General features: G+C 50.2%; 1 protein-coding gene across 2 annotated transcripts in view; it reads left to right on the top strand.

The window, feature by feature from the left end:
* The window catches only part of CACNA2D3 (calcium voltage-gated channel auxiliary subunit alpha2delta 3), an 874,937-nt gene that overhangs the window by 784,653 nt on the left and 75,539 nt on the right, over positions 1 to 14,745 (top strand). For both annotated transcript variants that reach the window (XM_036266884.1, XM_036266885.1), the window contains 2 exons: positions 5,848 to 5,910; positions 8,919 to 8,989. In XM_036266884.1, the coding sequence (XP_036122777.1) occupies positions 5,848 to 5,910; positions 8,919 to 8,989 (134 nt within the window). The remainder of the gene's footprint in view (positions 1 to 5,847; positions 5,911 to 8,918; positions 8,990 to 14,745) is intronic.

Here is a 14,745-nt window from a genome sequence, read left to right as displayed (position 1 = left end):
TGGGCCAGGTGGAAGAGGTGAAGGGATTAAGAAGTACAAATGGGTGGTTACAGAGGAGTCGCAGGAATGTGAAGTACAGCGTAGGGACTGTCGTCTATAATACTGTAATAACTGCATGGTGTCAGGTACGCACTCGACTTACCGGGGTGATCACTTCATATGTTATATAAATGTCTAACCACTAATGCATACCCGAAACGAATGTAACATTGTATGTCAACTGTAATTTAAAAATTTTTTAAAAATTATTTTAAAAAGACAGTACTTTGACATGATAGGTGACCTGCGATGAAAAGGTACATCTGTTCCACACTCGAAAGGTCGGGGGTCAGATTGTGAGAGCTGGAGAAAAGGTAGTGAGAGGTGTTACCTTATGGGCCTGAGATGCGGACTCAGGCCCCACCCTTAGCTGTGAGAGCCCAGCCCTCTCTCTTTTCCCTTTTCCCTCCTCTCTTCTCTCTCCTCTTCCCCTCTCCTCTTTCTCTCCTCACAAATGAAAACAGCAGCAGACAGTACTGGGCTTCTAAGCCTCACCACTCGGCCTGCACCAATCAAAACAAACGGAAGTCATCCCCCCCAAACAAAAGGCAGAACACAAAGCAACAACCTGCCTCCACAAACTCTTGCTACGAACTGTGTAACAACTTCTGTTTCTGAGAACCTCGAACGTGTAACGTCTGGGTTCCTGACCGCACGCAGCAGGTGGCCAGTGAGCACCAGCAAACACACTGCTGAGCGAACGCGAGCGCAGGTCTCTGAGCACCTCCTGTCCACTCTGCACGCACGCGCTCAGCACTTGACTCCCGAACACACTGCTGAGCGAACGCGAGCGCAGGTCTCTGAGCTTCTCCTGTCCACTCTGCACGCACGCGCTCAGCACTTGACACCCGAACACACTGCTGAGCGAACGCGAGCGCAGGTCTCTGAGCACCTCCTGTGCACTCTGCACGCACGCGCTCAGCACTTGACACCCGAACACACTGCTGAGCGAACGCGAGCGCAGGTCTCTGAGCTCCTCCTGTGCACTCTGCACGCACGCGCTCAGCACTTGACTCCCGCGCTCCACGGAGTCTTCTCAACAACCCCGTGGAAAAGGTGTTGCTCTCTCCATCTATCAGATAGGAAACGGAGACTCAGAGTGCTAACAGGCTGCTCGAGGTCACCCTGAGGGCAAATGTCAGAGTCTCTGATTCTCAAGCCGGTACCGAGCCTCCTGGGGCTTTTGTCGTCTCCCTGTTAACACAGCTGTGCTCAGTGTCCAGCCCCGTCCTCAGAAGCTTCCCTTGCTTCTGTGATGGCCTCATGAACACGCCCGGTTCTGGCTTTAGCCTCAGGTCCTGCCTGTTGTGCCCCGGAACTGGACTTCTCTGAGCAATATCGAGTTTTCAAATAACTAAAGAAAGATGGCTTTAAAAACAACAAAAAACCCCTGCTTCTCTCTGCCTCTCTCCCCCTCTGTATCTTTGCATTGTCCAAACAACCTCATGTCTAGATATTTTGTCAGAGAGACTGTGGAATAGGTGCTCACAGTCTCTGTGGGAACTTAGCTCCTAACTTCTCCAATTTCAGCTTGGACAGGGTGACGGGCAGACACCTGCCACGAGGTTTGGGAGGGAAGTAGCCTCGTGAGGGAAGGCTGGGAAAATACCTCCTGTTTCCTTGCACTGGAGAGGGGTATGGAAAAGCCACTTGGATACTATTTATTGTGAAGAGACAGAGACGAAACAGTCGGTCAGACTGGAATCTGGCTGATGCTGGGCTGACTACTCCATATGCAGCTCCTGCTCCCCTAACTCCAGTGAGCTCATTTCACTCACCGCGCTTCCTAACCCTAATTTAGTCCATGTGGTTGTTGGCAGGGAGGTCTGTGCAGGAAGTCATCGTGGTGACCAAATTTACCTAACGTGAAACTATGGACTACGGAAACTTAATAGCACCTCTCCGAGTCGGTGACCCCAGGTTCCATCTCTGACACAGCATCCCTGCCTTTGACTGTGATTTTCTCAGTGAGCTGTAAATCGCAACACTGGCAGCATCTATTTCTTGCTTAATAGTGTGGCCAAGCCTGATAGTAATCTGTGTAACCTCGAAACTCAAACTTACTGATAAACGAGTACAGCATGGCATCTTTTCTACCAGTGCCATCAGAGAATCTTATTTAAGGAGGGGAACGTGAATAGAAAAATAATGTTAAAGGAGGCGCGGCCCGAGGAGTCAGCGCCCATTGGCCCTCAGTCTAGACGGAGCAAATGCAGCTCCCCAGCCCATACCCGGGACTGTGTGCTCCCTGGGCTGGAGCAAAACGAGAGCTTCTGTGGAGCAGGTGGAGGCGTAGGCATCCCCCCCTCCGGGAGCCCTCACCGGACTCCTCCTTCGCCTCCTCCCATCACCAGCTGGTAGGGTGGAGACCAATCTGACCAAAGTGAGTGGATCATCAAGCATGTTTTTAGACTCTCACCTATAATGGGCTATTTTTCTTTCATAGATTATTTCTTAGCAAGTGATGGGAACGTACAGACAATTCCCCTCAGTGTTTGGACTGTGTCTCATGTTTTCAGATATTAACGTGAAAAGTGTGTTTAGAATCCTGGGACCTATAGGTGGGGTCAATACCATTTTATAAAGTGGCCCCAAACACTAGTCACTTTTGTTGTTTTCAGCCAGAATAATAATAACAACACACTAGGCATTTGGTGTCTTGACTGGTCTGACTGGTTTTCCTACTACCTGTCATGTTTCCGCTGGTGACGTGACAGGGGAGGTCTGTCCTTAGCTATGTGTGTGTTAAGGGATTGCTTTTTCCACACCAGGAAAGCCTTCCGTGAGCAGGCAACAACTATGTCCCGCTCTCTGGAAAGGTAGAGGGTCAGCCCGGGGAAGCAGTGGGCTGATGGATTCATGTCCTACTTGCTTCACTGTGTGACCTTGGGGAAGGTGACATCTCTGGGCCTGTTTCTCTTCCAGTGTGACAAGCAAGGATTGTATCAGCTGTCCTGTAGCTGCCATCATCCTGCTCTTCTTCTTATCATTATATTATTTAGTCTATTAAGTGATATTATTATTATCATTTGAGAGGACCACATGTTTCATGGAAAACTTCTTTGAGTGACAGTCTTCTGCTGGTGCCCTCTTTCTACTTCTACAGCTGGGTTTTCCAAGTTCTGAGTTGAAACATCCCTGTCTCGTGCCGGCGCCTTCCGTCCTCTGCTCCTTCACACCGAGAAGTGGGTCTCCCTAGGGCGGTCCCACGTCAGCCCGCCCACTGCTGGCCGGAGCAGGGAGCACCGAGGTCCTCTCTTACAAAAACCAAAGACTCGGCAAATCGTGAACCGTTTCGTTAAAGCTTCGTCTCTAGAGCAATGGAAGCTGGGAACACACATTGATTGTATTTAACACATTTCGGTTCTGATTGTGGTTGTACCCTAATTCTCCAAACCAAAAGTAAATGCAGTGGCGTTTGGGTGTAGGGGGTACCGTTGACCCTTGGACAACGCAGGGGTTAGGAGCACCACCCTCTGAACAGTCAAAAACCCCTGAATAACGTCTGTCTCCTCCACAGCTTAACTACTAACTGTGGGCCAGAAGCCTGGCCTATAACACAAACGTCGATGAGCACACGTTGTGTGTGTTCTATGTATTATATAAGGTTTTCTTAGTATAAAGTAAGCTAGACAAAAGAAAAAGTAGAAAAGGCATGACAAAAATGCATTTATAATATTCATTGAAGAAAAAAAACCAACACATATAGGTGTACTGGTATAGTTCAAACCATCTTGTTATCAGAAACTGATAACGTTTCTGATAAAGTTATAAAATACCACAACATAGAATCTTTCACTCTACATTTGAGTTTCCGAAAATGATCACAAGAGGGCTCAAAGGCAGTAGAGTTTGATCAGTTTTCCCAGGAGATGCTCTTTGTCCCTTGCTTTGGGGATCACTCTCTTTGGAAGCATCTTTCGTATTATCTGCGGTGACTTTTTCTTTCTTTGTGTGCTACCCCTGACAGATGTCATCGGGCAGTGGCTTCCGCTGGGGTCGGAGCTGGTCTCCAGCAGCACTTCCATGGACTTCACAGAGCCTTGGCTCTTTCTCAAGATTTTCAATTGACTTTATAATCTCCTGGCCTTGTACATGCCTCGCATGGTCCAATATTTCCAACATTAGACAAACAGAGAGATGCCGACCAAAGATATGGTCTAATAGCAAGGGTACTAATTGGTGAGGGATATTTGGGAACTAGTTTTACGGTGAGGTATGGGTGGTGGTTGGTGATGACTTTTGAGTCTGTATGTACCTGGAAGGGTTTGGAGAGTCAATATCTGAGTATGGAGAGCACTCCTGTACTCAGTATGTATTTAGTGATGGAGTGGAGTTTATCCTCCTTTGCTTCGTTGTGTAGACCTGCAAAATGAGACCTTGATATTCAAATAAACAAGGACATGTACTTATCTAAGATGACCACCTGGAAAGTGGATTAAAACTCATTGGAGTACCAGTATAATCTAAAAAACATTGCTCTCTGAAAAAACTTTCTACACTGACGGAAATATCCAAAAGTAGACTTGTTAGCCACAGCTAGCGTGGACACTTGAAATGTGATGAGTGCAACTGAGGAACTAGATTGTTCATTTTATTTAATTAACTTAAATTTAATTCCGCATGTAGCCGGACAGCACAACTATATGAGGCTGCTTCCCCAATGTCTCCCAAAAATGGAGCAAGGTGGTGAAGATTCCCACCAGGGCCAAAGTACTATCCATGCAGCTAAGAGCTTCTTCAAATAGCAGGAGTGTGAGCGGGTTCCCCACGCCATTCATCTGGCCTCTGGGATAACGGACAGAAACCCCGCTGCTCACCCAAGCCGCCAACTCTCCCAGATGGTGCTGCATGGGGTTTCGCTTTCCACTAATTTTCCACCACTGCCATGAATAAAGGATGAATCTTTCTGGCCAGCTCAGCGCTGTACCTTTGTGTCTGATTAAAACCAACTCCATGGATAGGTGAATGTCCCCGAAAACACCAGCCCTGCGGTGGCCTGCAGCTAGGGGGAATTTAGCTCAGGGTAAAGATATGTTACAAATTAAATGTTGCAGTTGGTATGTAAAGCTGCAATAAATAGAAACTGAGTTACATCAAGGACGGAATTAAACCTTAAGTTTAAACTCCACAGCACTGTAATTAAAACTTAGCCTGTAGCAAATCATTCACTTGAGATTAAAGTAGTATGGGGGAAGCAGAGGCTTGGGTTTACCTTGCTTTCCACAATTTATAAGTCTGAGCTACCAAAAGCTAACAGCCTGCCCCCAAACCCAGCTCCCAATTAAAGACACAGTTTGAAAACCTTTAGGAGGCCTGAGGGGCCCCTTTAACAGAAGTCTGCCCCTTCTCCCCCTGCCTAAGTCCATGAACAAATTAAAAAATATTACCTGGTCCCCTGATGGTCTTCTGAGCTGACACGGTGTTTTCATTAATACATCATTAGAGTAATGACATTGTGCTGGGGTTTTGCTTTCGAACCAGCATGCACTTCAACCACTGTGAACGGGACCGGAGCCTCTGAATACATTGTTCCTGGGACACATTATTCACAGGAAGGAAGACACACTGGAACGAATACATTTTTTAACGTGTATTCTTTGTATCGTGATCGGAGATGGTCAGGCTCGCTTGGGGTTTTATTTCTGGGTGTGTGTTTTGCAAAGCATGACCTACCCCCCAGCGCTAGCAGGTATTTCCACTCCTCCCACAACAACCTGAGAGCTTCTCTCACGAAGGAAGGATGTCATTTTGTGTCATCGCAGTCTGAGGATACCAAGTTGAAACTGTGGTCTTTTTATTTTCTAGACCGTGAACTGTTACCTCATAGACAATAATGGATTTATCCTGGTGTCCGAAGACTACACACAGGTGAGCGAGACATTACTACCAGCTCCAAGGAAGGAGCTCAGCATGTGCTTGAGTCGGGAGCACAAACGATGGTGTTGAAACCTGGAGACAATGATCTGTGTTTAAGAGGTAATAGCAGGAGATTGTAAAACCGTGTTTCCATCCTTCTGAGAATGCCACAGCAGACTTCTCAGCAGGCCCCGAGGAGTTTGCACCTCCCCGAGGGGGCAGGGGCGGCATGCAGAGCCCAGGCCTGCTGTCCCACTCATAAAGGTCCAATTTATAGGACTCCGTGCCTCAAGGGCAGAGGTGCCTTAAAGAGTTTGGGCCATTTTAAGGAGGTTTCCTCCTTTTGATATTTTATCTTCATATACATATAATTTATATATGCACACAGACATAGATATATATGTATCCAACATAATTATTCTTTATGGCTTTCTTTATGGGTTGTGCTTTAAAAAGCAGGAATCTGAGTTCAAGGATTCACTTGGGCTCTCAACACCGAGGGACAAGGATCCAGAGATGGACCAAGAATGTTCTTCACTTGGGGGAGCCGTGGGCAGTGCGGGGGCAGGAGGGAAAGAGATGGAGAGAACAGAGACCAAGCTATGGGTCTGAGCACAGAAATCTCCCGTGCATTCAGAAATCAGAATAAGAGTTAAAATTCATAGCATTAAAACTCTGTGGATTCAAACGCTCCTGCAATCAGAAGTCAAATGCGCGGATCAAAGGCAGGTCCCGGGCAGGCGGGCTGGCTGTGGGCGGGTGGAGGTGAGGGTCCCTGGCTCGAGCACTCTTCCTAACCGGCGGGGCCTGCGGACATCGCCGAACCTGCCCGGCCTCCGGGGGCTGTGGGCGAGGAGGGCGCTCCACTGCATAAGGCCTCTTCTAACCCGATATCTGAGGTCCTAACATTTTATAACGGAGTCCCATTTAAATCGTTTGAAAGTCTTTAGTAGTCAAACAGTACAATAGGCCCATTGTTGCTTAACATTAATTAATTGTCCCGAAGTGTGGCTTCTTAGGGTCAGAGCTTAATGCTTGTTCATTTGTGAACACTGGCCGGAGGTAAGGTGTAGAACCGGGCTGTTTCCTCTCTATCCATGGGATCGCTGTGGGATTTTTCAGGGCACCTTTGACGGGTGACAACTCAGGCTATTGACACGCACCTGCCCACACGCACCTCCTCAGAGCTGCCCATCACTGGACACTGGATAGTTGATGGACACGAGATAAGAGAATAAGGCCATGAAACAAGGCCAGTCTCCAGGGAGCAGGGGAGTCCACAGGCCCTGTGGGGATGCACATGCTTGGCTGGGAGGAGAAACCCCGAAATGCATGGTGATGCATGGAAACTAGACATTAGTGGTGAGCACACTATAGTATCACAGATACTAAGTTATAATGGTGTACACCTGACACATGTTAACCAATGTTAGCACACGTTTAAAGAGAAGAAGACTCATTGATGGAGCAAGAACCCAAATTAATAACCTGTGAGGAGGAACTCTCTCCTCCACCATAGTCATGTAGGGCTAAGACAGGAACCAGTCCGGGGGGGAGGCAGGGTTGGGGGTGTCTTCCAGTGTGAGTCCTGGATGAGCCAACGACATGAGCCATGAAGTAGTGACTCTGACAAAGCCACGGCCTTACACGCGGGCCCTCTGCATGGAGGCCTGCAGCCCTGCCCGGGGGCCTGCCTCCGCCTGGGCTTGTGGATGTTGTCTGGTTTCCTGCACCCCAGCTGGGATCGTGCTTCTTCGTCTAACAACCAGTTCCACTGACACCCGCGTGTTTACTCAAGCAAAACACGAATGTCCTCCTTGCTTCCAGCGGCCTCCGTGCCCGCAGTGTGCCAGAGGTTCCAAGTGTCCCTTAGTCACAAAGGCAATGCTCAGTTCTCAGGGATGTTTCCTATGTCTTCCTCCTCTCTTCCTTGACTCTCTGGCAAAGTGTATGTAGGCCTTTCTGCCTGAGAACTCTGAGGAGCGAGGCTGAGGTCACTCAGTTGTAAACTGGGATTTAGTTACTACAAGCCTGTGGAACATATTAATTCAGGTTCCGAGAGCCGTGCCTCCACCAGGCGCACACATGCTATAAATCCTCAGAGCGGCCCCGGCAGAGATAGGGGTTCCCTCCTGGTCTACACCGGCTTGTTGCAGGGTGTTGGCAGGAAGCTGGTCTGCGGACTGCATGCCGCTCCCCCAGACATGCGGAGGAGCCCAGGAGGCTGGAGGGATGCCTGAGGACAGCAGCCCTGTCCTCCACCACGCAGAGTTGGCACATCTCAGCCAGCGCCAAGAACCAGACTTGCACGAGCATCCGTCTGGTGGTGCGGCTGGGCTGCTAGGCCTCAGGGGCCCTGAAGACAGCCCCCGAGTAGGGGCCATTGGCAATCTGACTGCCAGGCTGTCCCCTCAAGGTGCCGGACTGTCCTAGTGCTCACCCAGCTGTGAGCTGCCTCTGGACAAAGTGAGGGTGTTCCTCAGAAAGGGATTTGGAGAAAGGACGGGTTCTCAACCATAGGAAGTTTACTGGGCCCACAAAGAGAACTGCTCTATTTCCCTAAACAGGTCATCCAGGAACTGTAAACAATTCTTTTTATTGATGCTTAGGAAGCCCGTTCACCGCTTGTTTCTGTCTGTAAGAAGTAGTGTTTTAATCACAAGGGACTGAGTGCAGATTAATGCTTACTCTATCCAGGGTAATGGGGCGTGTGTGCATGCGTGCATGTGTGTGTGCACACATGCATGTGTTTCACTCCAGCACTCAGTGTGTGCTGTGTAATGCCACCCTGACCCCTGCCACGCATTGGGGAACATTCCCATTTGCTTATTTGTATGCTCTGTAATCCCGTAAATTCTCGTGACTCTTGAGACCTTCCCCACTTTTATGTACCAGTCCTGAAACCTGCCCTTTGCTCCCATCAGCCCTAGGGCCCGGACGACGTTCATGTTTCTTTGTGTGGTGTTCGGGGCCCATTACTTATCTACACTTCCTCATGGGTCATCTTTTCCTCCTCGCAGACTGGAGACTTTTTCGGTGAGGTCGAGGGAGCTGTGATGCACAAACTGTTAACAATGGGCTCCTTTAAAAGGTAAGGATTTTACGGTCTCTGCGCCCCCCGCCCCCGAGAAAGTTTGCCTAAATAAAATAAAACAAACCAAGGTCAAAGAAAGCACGCCCAGACTTGACCCCGTGGCTGGTCTGTCCTTGTGTTCACGCTCCAGAAGGTCTCGCTGAAACCCGATGCCTCCTGCACGGGTGCTGAGAGTCTTAGAAACTCTGCTCACAATGAGTTTCCTGTTCACCCAGCGCACAGTTTATTGGCGGCCAATATTGAAGTTGGAGCCTGCGCTGGGACACAATTATATCAGTCCCCAGCACGTGACTGCAAAAAGAAGTAGAAAACATTTTCACCTGGTCGAGAAGGAGTACATTTTGTCCCCCATTGACCAACCAGAGGAACTTGCTAGAAATCTGGATCTCAGGGATGGAAAGTGTTATTTGGAGGCTTGATGATAGAACTGTAGAAAAGCACGTGAAAGGTCTCAACACTTGCTTCCAGCCGCAGGTGAGTTCAGATCTGGTGCTAGAGGGAAACGCAGATGGTGACAAAACCCACTGGTGGCGTGTAGTGCTCAGCTGGGTCCTGAAAGCTCTCGGGAACGCTGAGTGATGCCTCCTCACAGTCCGGCCCTGGCATGGCCAGCCGTGCTCTTGGGGCACCGAAGCCGATGGGAAAAGCCATCACCACAAGAGATCAGGATGCCAGAATGTCCCCAGGGGTCCACCTGTCCCCCTTCCATTGGCCTCCCAGGAAATGGCAGCCTTTGGAGCATGTTTGTCATGGGCACGTTTGGTGCCCATGTTGATGCTTTTAAATGTACAGTAGCAGGAAATGCAAGGAGGGGCCTCAGCTCCCATTGGCTGCTGGGAGAAGGGCAGGCTCCCCGTTGATCACCCTCCGCGGCTGAATGGCCAGGAAGTGTTAGCTCAGGAAATCAGACTTTTAAGCCAGTCAACAAGCCCAGCTGAGCATCGTGTTGAAAGCAGGGAATTCAGAAATGATGATCCAATTTTTGAGATTCCATCGCTTGTTTGTGCCAGAAGGAGGGGAAAAAAGGAAAGATATAAAAATTGGCAAACGTCCCGCTCTTCTCCGTCTCTGGCACACCGCTCCCAGCCGGCCGGGGGCGGGCTCCTCGCAAACCCACGTGCAGTCTGGAACCGCTTGGCCCGGAGTCCTGCGCCCCTACTTGCACAGCCTGGGAGCTGGGCCAGTGTTGCTGTGCAGTTTCCCTGGACTTAACGCTCCCAGGACAGCTTCTGGCCGGCCTGCCACCCAGGGCACTGCCGGCTTCCCGTGGGGTTCTGTGGGTGTGTACCCTTGTGCGGAGTTAGCGTGTTTTCAGCATGGGGGTGGGGGAGACAAAAGGCGAGGAATAATCACACACGTGTTTCTCATCTGGAAGCATCTACTTCAACGTCTTGAACAGAATCTTTTTTTGTTTCCTTTCTCCCTTGGATATTTCTTTCTAAGAGTTCGGTGGGAGAAGGAACCGTTGGAGAGTGGAATTTTGAATTCCTAGTCTCCTGAATGTGGGTGAAGTGTGGTTGGCATGAACCTCAATGGTTCCTCCGACGAGAGCAGCTAACGTGTTTGAGAAAGGGCAGGGCTGGGACTTTTCTCCATCGTAAGGGCAACCCTGTCATCTGGGAGTCAGCCCAAGGCCTCCTGAGCCTCTTTGAAGGGGCCCTCCCGGGGGCAGGGAGAGAAGTGGAGTTTGGGTTTAGGAGTCAGATGGACTGGGTTCAAATCCCAGCTCTGACCCTGACTGTTTGCATGATGTAGAATAAGTCAGGTTACTCTCCAAGCTCTGGTTTCCTTACCGGGAAAAGGGCGATGATAATGCTAATTGCTGCCCGAGTTAACGGGGCAGTAATAAGCGTCACGTTCTTACACAGTGCCTGGCATGTTGTAAGGCTCCATCATCGCTAGCTGCTGCTGTGACCTTGGTTGGTGTGGATCTTTGCTCAGTCCTGGCTTGGCTTTGTCCTTGGCCCCAGGTGATGCTTCCTCTGCATCCACACGCCTCCCAACAGGCTTCCCACCACACCTGGTGCTGGGTTCCCCCAAGTCGAGGTCCTGCGGCCCCCGAAGGGAGAGATCCATGCCCTACCCTTTCCGGGACGCAGTGCTTCCGCACGGCACAGGTGGACGGTCCCCTCATGCGGACGTCTATTTCAGCAGCACTGAAAGGATGCAGCTGCAAGTGACGGCAGTGCTCTGGGACAGAGGCCATGCACCAGCTCAAACTGAGCCCCGCCCCACCCCAAACCAGGACAGGTGGAGGCTGAGTTGCTCTGGTGACATGGCCAGGCCCAGATTAGGCTCAAGAATAGGTCCCTGAGTTGACCTTTTCATCTTAGCATCTTGATCAGGGCCAGGATGGCGCAAAGTTTTCTATTTGATCTGCTTGGACCCAGTCCTAGGCAAACGGCTTGCACACTCAAAAACCCTACAAGCCGTCTTCTCCTGAAACAGCCCAGAGAGAAGCGCACCATCTCCCTTTATCAACCTCCCTTTTGTAACCTCCCGGCCCATCTTAGCTGCCTCTCCCTGACGTTGCCGATGTGGCAGTGGACTCCGTCTTGGGTTGTTGGGCCGCTCACCTGGTGGCCTCATGGCCGTGCTGCCTGGCAGTGCTATTGGAGGGGGGCACCCACGTCCACCTCTGCAGCACCATGTAGAGGAGGGAGAACCACTGGCTCATGTGAACAAATGACCGACTTGAGGGAGCACGTGCAAACAATCTGGTAGACAAGTGGCCCCTCTTGGTCATTTAGCCGAGTCTCTGGTGTGACCCTGTCCACCCAGCTTGCGTGTGACAGAGCATCCAGAGGCCCAATAACATACCAATCCCTTCAGCAGTGGGAAAATAATGATCACCACGGCCAGCCCCCCTGAGCACCGTGCAGGTGCCAGCCCCGGGTGGCACCCGAGACACCTTACTGCTTGCGAGTCTTTCCCACAACTCTGTGAGACCAGCTGCACAATCGCTAAATGGACATGTGGGCCCCTCGTTCCAAAAGTGTCAAGAATTTCAAGGCATCTAGCAGCGCATAAAGCCAAGCATGGGGCCCTCTCAGGTGCAGGGTTCTGGGCAGTTACATAGGGCATGTGCCCCGTTAGCCCGCCCTGAGGATACATATACCCATTTCATAGATCGAAACAATGAGGCTTGGACAGTGTAAGAAGTTGCCCTCGGTCTCTGTGTGACGGAGCTGGATTCACACATCAAACATCCTGCAGTCTGAGCACAGAGCATTTTCTGGCGTCTGCCTTGGTCTGGTTCTGGCACAAGCAGTGCCTGCGGCTTCCTGCAGCGGGTTGAGGCGCGAAGGGTGCTGAGGAAGCTGATGTCTCAGCTCGGCCTTATCTGGAGCTCTCAGGATGGGAGGCCGGCGAGTGATAAGATCGCCCAGCTCTCTTTCAGCTGAAGCTGACAAGCCCCTGGACCAAGTCGCGTTCCCAGGCTGCCCGTGTTTTCCCATGAGATACCGTCTGCCTGGTCAGCTCTTTGCATGTCAAACAGAGGGCTTCAGAGCCTCCTCCGTCCTTATCACAAAAGTGAGTGGACTCCCTGTGCAGACTCATTTCGAGGTCTTCATTTTTGCTGCTTTTCTTTTTCACTCATGTTCCTGTCTGGCGAGAGCCTCGCGTCCGTGTTTCTCCGAATCCACGCGCTGTGGTCCCCTTCACTGCCTTTGGCAGTGACTCCCCCTCCGACAACTACCGAGAGAAAGTCTAGTCACCTGGTTTCAAAATACCTTTACTGTAATTCGTGTATCCCTCCTTGTTTCCTTGCCCCCAGGGATGCGAATTCAAGGTCGAAGTTCCAGGGGAATGGGAAATGTGTGTAGCCAGGCATCGGAGAGCTAGGTTCCTGCCAGGGCCTCTGTGGTACACTGGACTTGAAATGAGACTTGGGTTAAGCACCAGAATCACCCCCATGTGGACTTGACAGATTCCTCGGCCTCTCTGAGCCTCAGTTTTTCATCACCAAGATGTGGACCAGGGGGGAGGATGCTGGGAATCAACTAAAACAAGCTCTGTGAAAACACTGTGCAAATTTGGAAAGCCTTGTCAACAGGAGGTAAGACTGACTCTTGGATGACAGCTCCCAAATTCTGAGATTTTTTTCCCTCCATTTTTTCTTACATCACTAACGACTCCCAAAAGGTGGTCACTGCACAGCAGTTTCCTCCACAGCACAGACGTCAGTGGACCTACACCGGGCGTCTGCGAGCATCTCCAGGGATGCTTTCCAAACCACTTCTGCTGGGGCTGCACCCAGGACATTCGTGTCCGATTCTTCTGGGGGTGGAGCCCAGGCATTGATACTTTTCAAAAGAAGCCGCGTGATTCCCACGTGCAGGCATGGTCAAGAAGGAACAAGTTGAAGGTACCTGGTTATCAGACTTCTAGATGCTGTCCATTCGAAGCTGCCTGAACTCGGGCAACTTTGACTCACTAAATTCCAGTTGTCTCAGCAGCAAAATAGAACTGAAAGAATTATTCATATACCTGCTAATGAGGGTTAAATGGAATGATACATCCTCTCAGCAAACGTTCTCGTGGTTTCTGCTCAGGGGTCTTCCCTCGTTCTTTGCGTATCTAATTAAGCTTGAGGAAGGAAAGACCAATTGGGCAGCCCTGCCCTTTGGCTTACAGAGAAACTGGCTGCTTGCTAGTAATTTGTTTTTACTTTGGGACCTACTGATGGTTCCTATCTCTCTTGGTTGTGTCTTTTCTGTCTTGTTTTATTTCATTTGTTTGTTTTATGTGCTAGTGCAACATGCCTAGGTTTTAACCCCTATAGGGCCATTCATATGTGCACTACAGGGCCTGGGGAATGTCCTCCTCACCTTACCCCACACACATTCATTAATGGAGTTGACTTGCACAGAATTCCCTGTGGTGGCTCCTTCTGCTATTTAAATTGCCTTTCTAGAAAGGGGACACATCGGGTAGAATTAGTTTGGACCATTTCTACCCCGTCTCTGTAGGCGGGAACTGCCCCGGCTCTGCGACAGCCGGTGACGGGGAGCTTTCCCTGTCCTTGGTCATTACATTACAATTCAGCAAATGCCCTGGCCTTGGAGTCTAGAGAGTGTTAGAAGAGAAGTCTGTTATGTTTGGATGTCTGCTCTCCTTTAATGCCGACTGCCCTACTGATGTCTAGTACTCAACAACTCATGAACTGAAGGTAGTGGCTTCTTGGCTTCCTGTTGACCTGAGCAGTGCACAGAAGTCTGCTTTGTCAAGGTGGCGTCGAAGGGAACAAGAAGACAGACTGGCTTGGCCAACTGCGTTTCTGGGCCAAACCTTCTGGAGTGCAGAGACACGGAGGTTTCCATGGACCACTCTTTAAAGCCCTGATGCTGCTGCCCGAGGATGCTCGACTACAGCAAAAACAATAGCTGCCCTCCTCTTCATCATAATTGCAGCACGTCTGATTTGTTGAGTACGAACCACAGGCAAGCCATTATTCCAGGCATTTCCATGCACTGCCTTAATGAATCCCCATAACAACTCCGTGAAGTGACTATTATATCCACTCGACAGAAGAGGAACTGGAGGTGGAGGCTCCAAGTAACTCATCCAAGTTCATGCGCAGCAGTGAGGGAGGGAGATGGCGGAGTTTGAACTCGTGTCTGTTGGAGTCCAGATTCTAGACCATGGTCTGCTAATCACCACTTACCTTTCCCCAAATTGGAGCAGACTCTGTATTTTCTGCAGGGATATGTATTCATATTCAGGCTTGTTTTGCTTCAGGAGATAGTGAA

Source organism: Molossus molossus, unplaced genomic scaffold (assembly GCF_014108415.1).
Source record: "Molossus molossus isolate mMolMol1 unplaced genomic scaffold, mMolMol1.p scaffold_m16_p_18, whole genome shotgun sequence".
Taxonomy (NCBI): Eukaryota; Metazoa; Chordata; class Mammalia; order Chiroptera; family Molossidae; genus Molossus; species Molossus molossus.
This window is presented reverse-complemented; position numbering and strand designations above follow the sequence as displayed.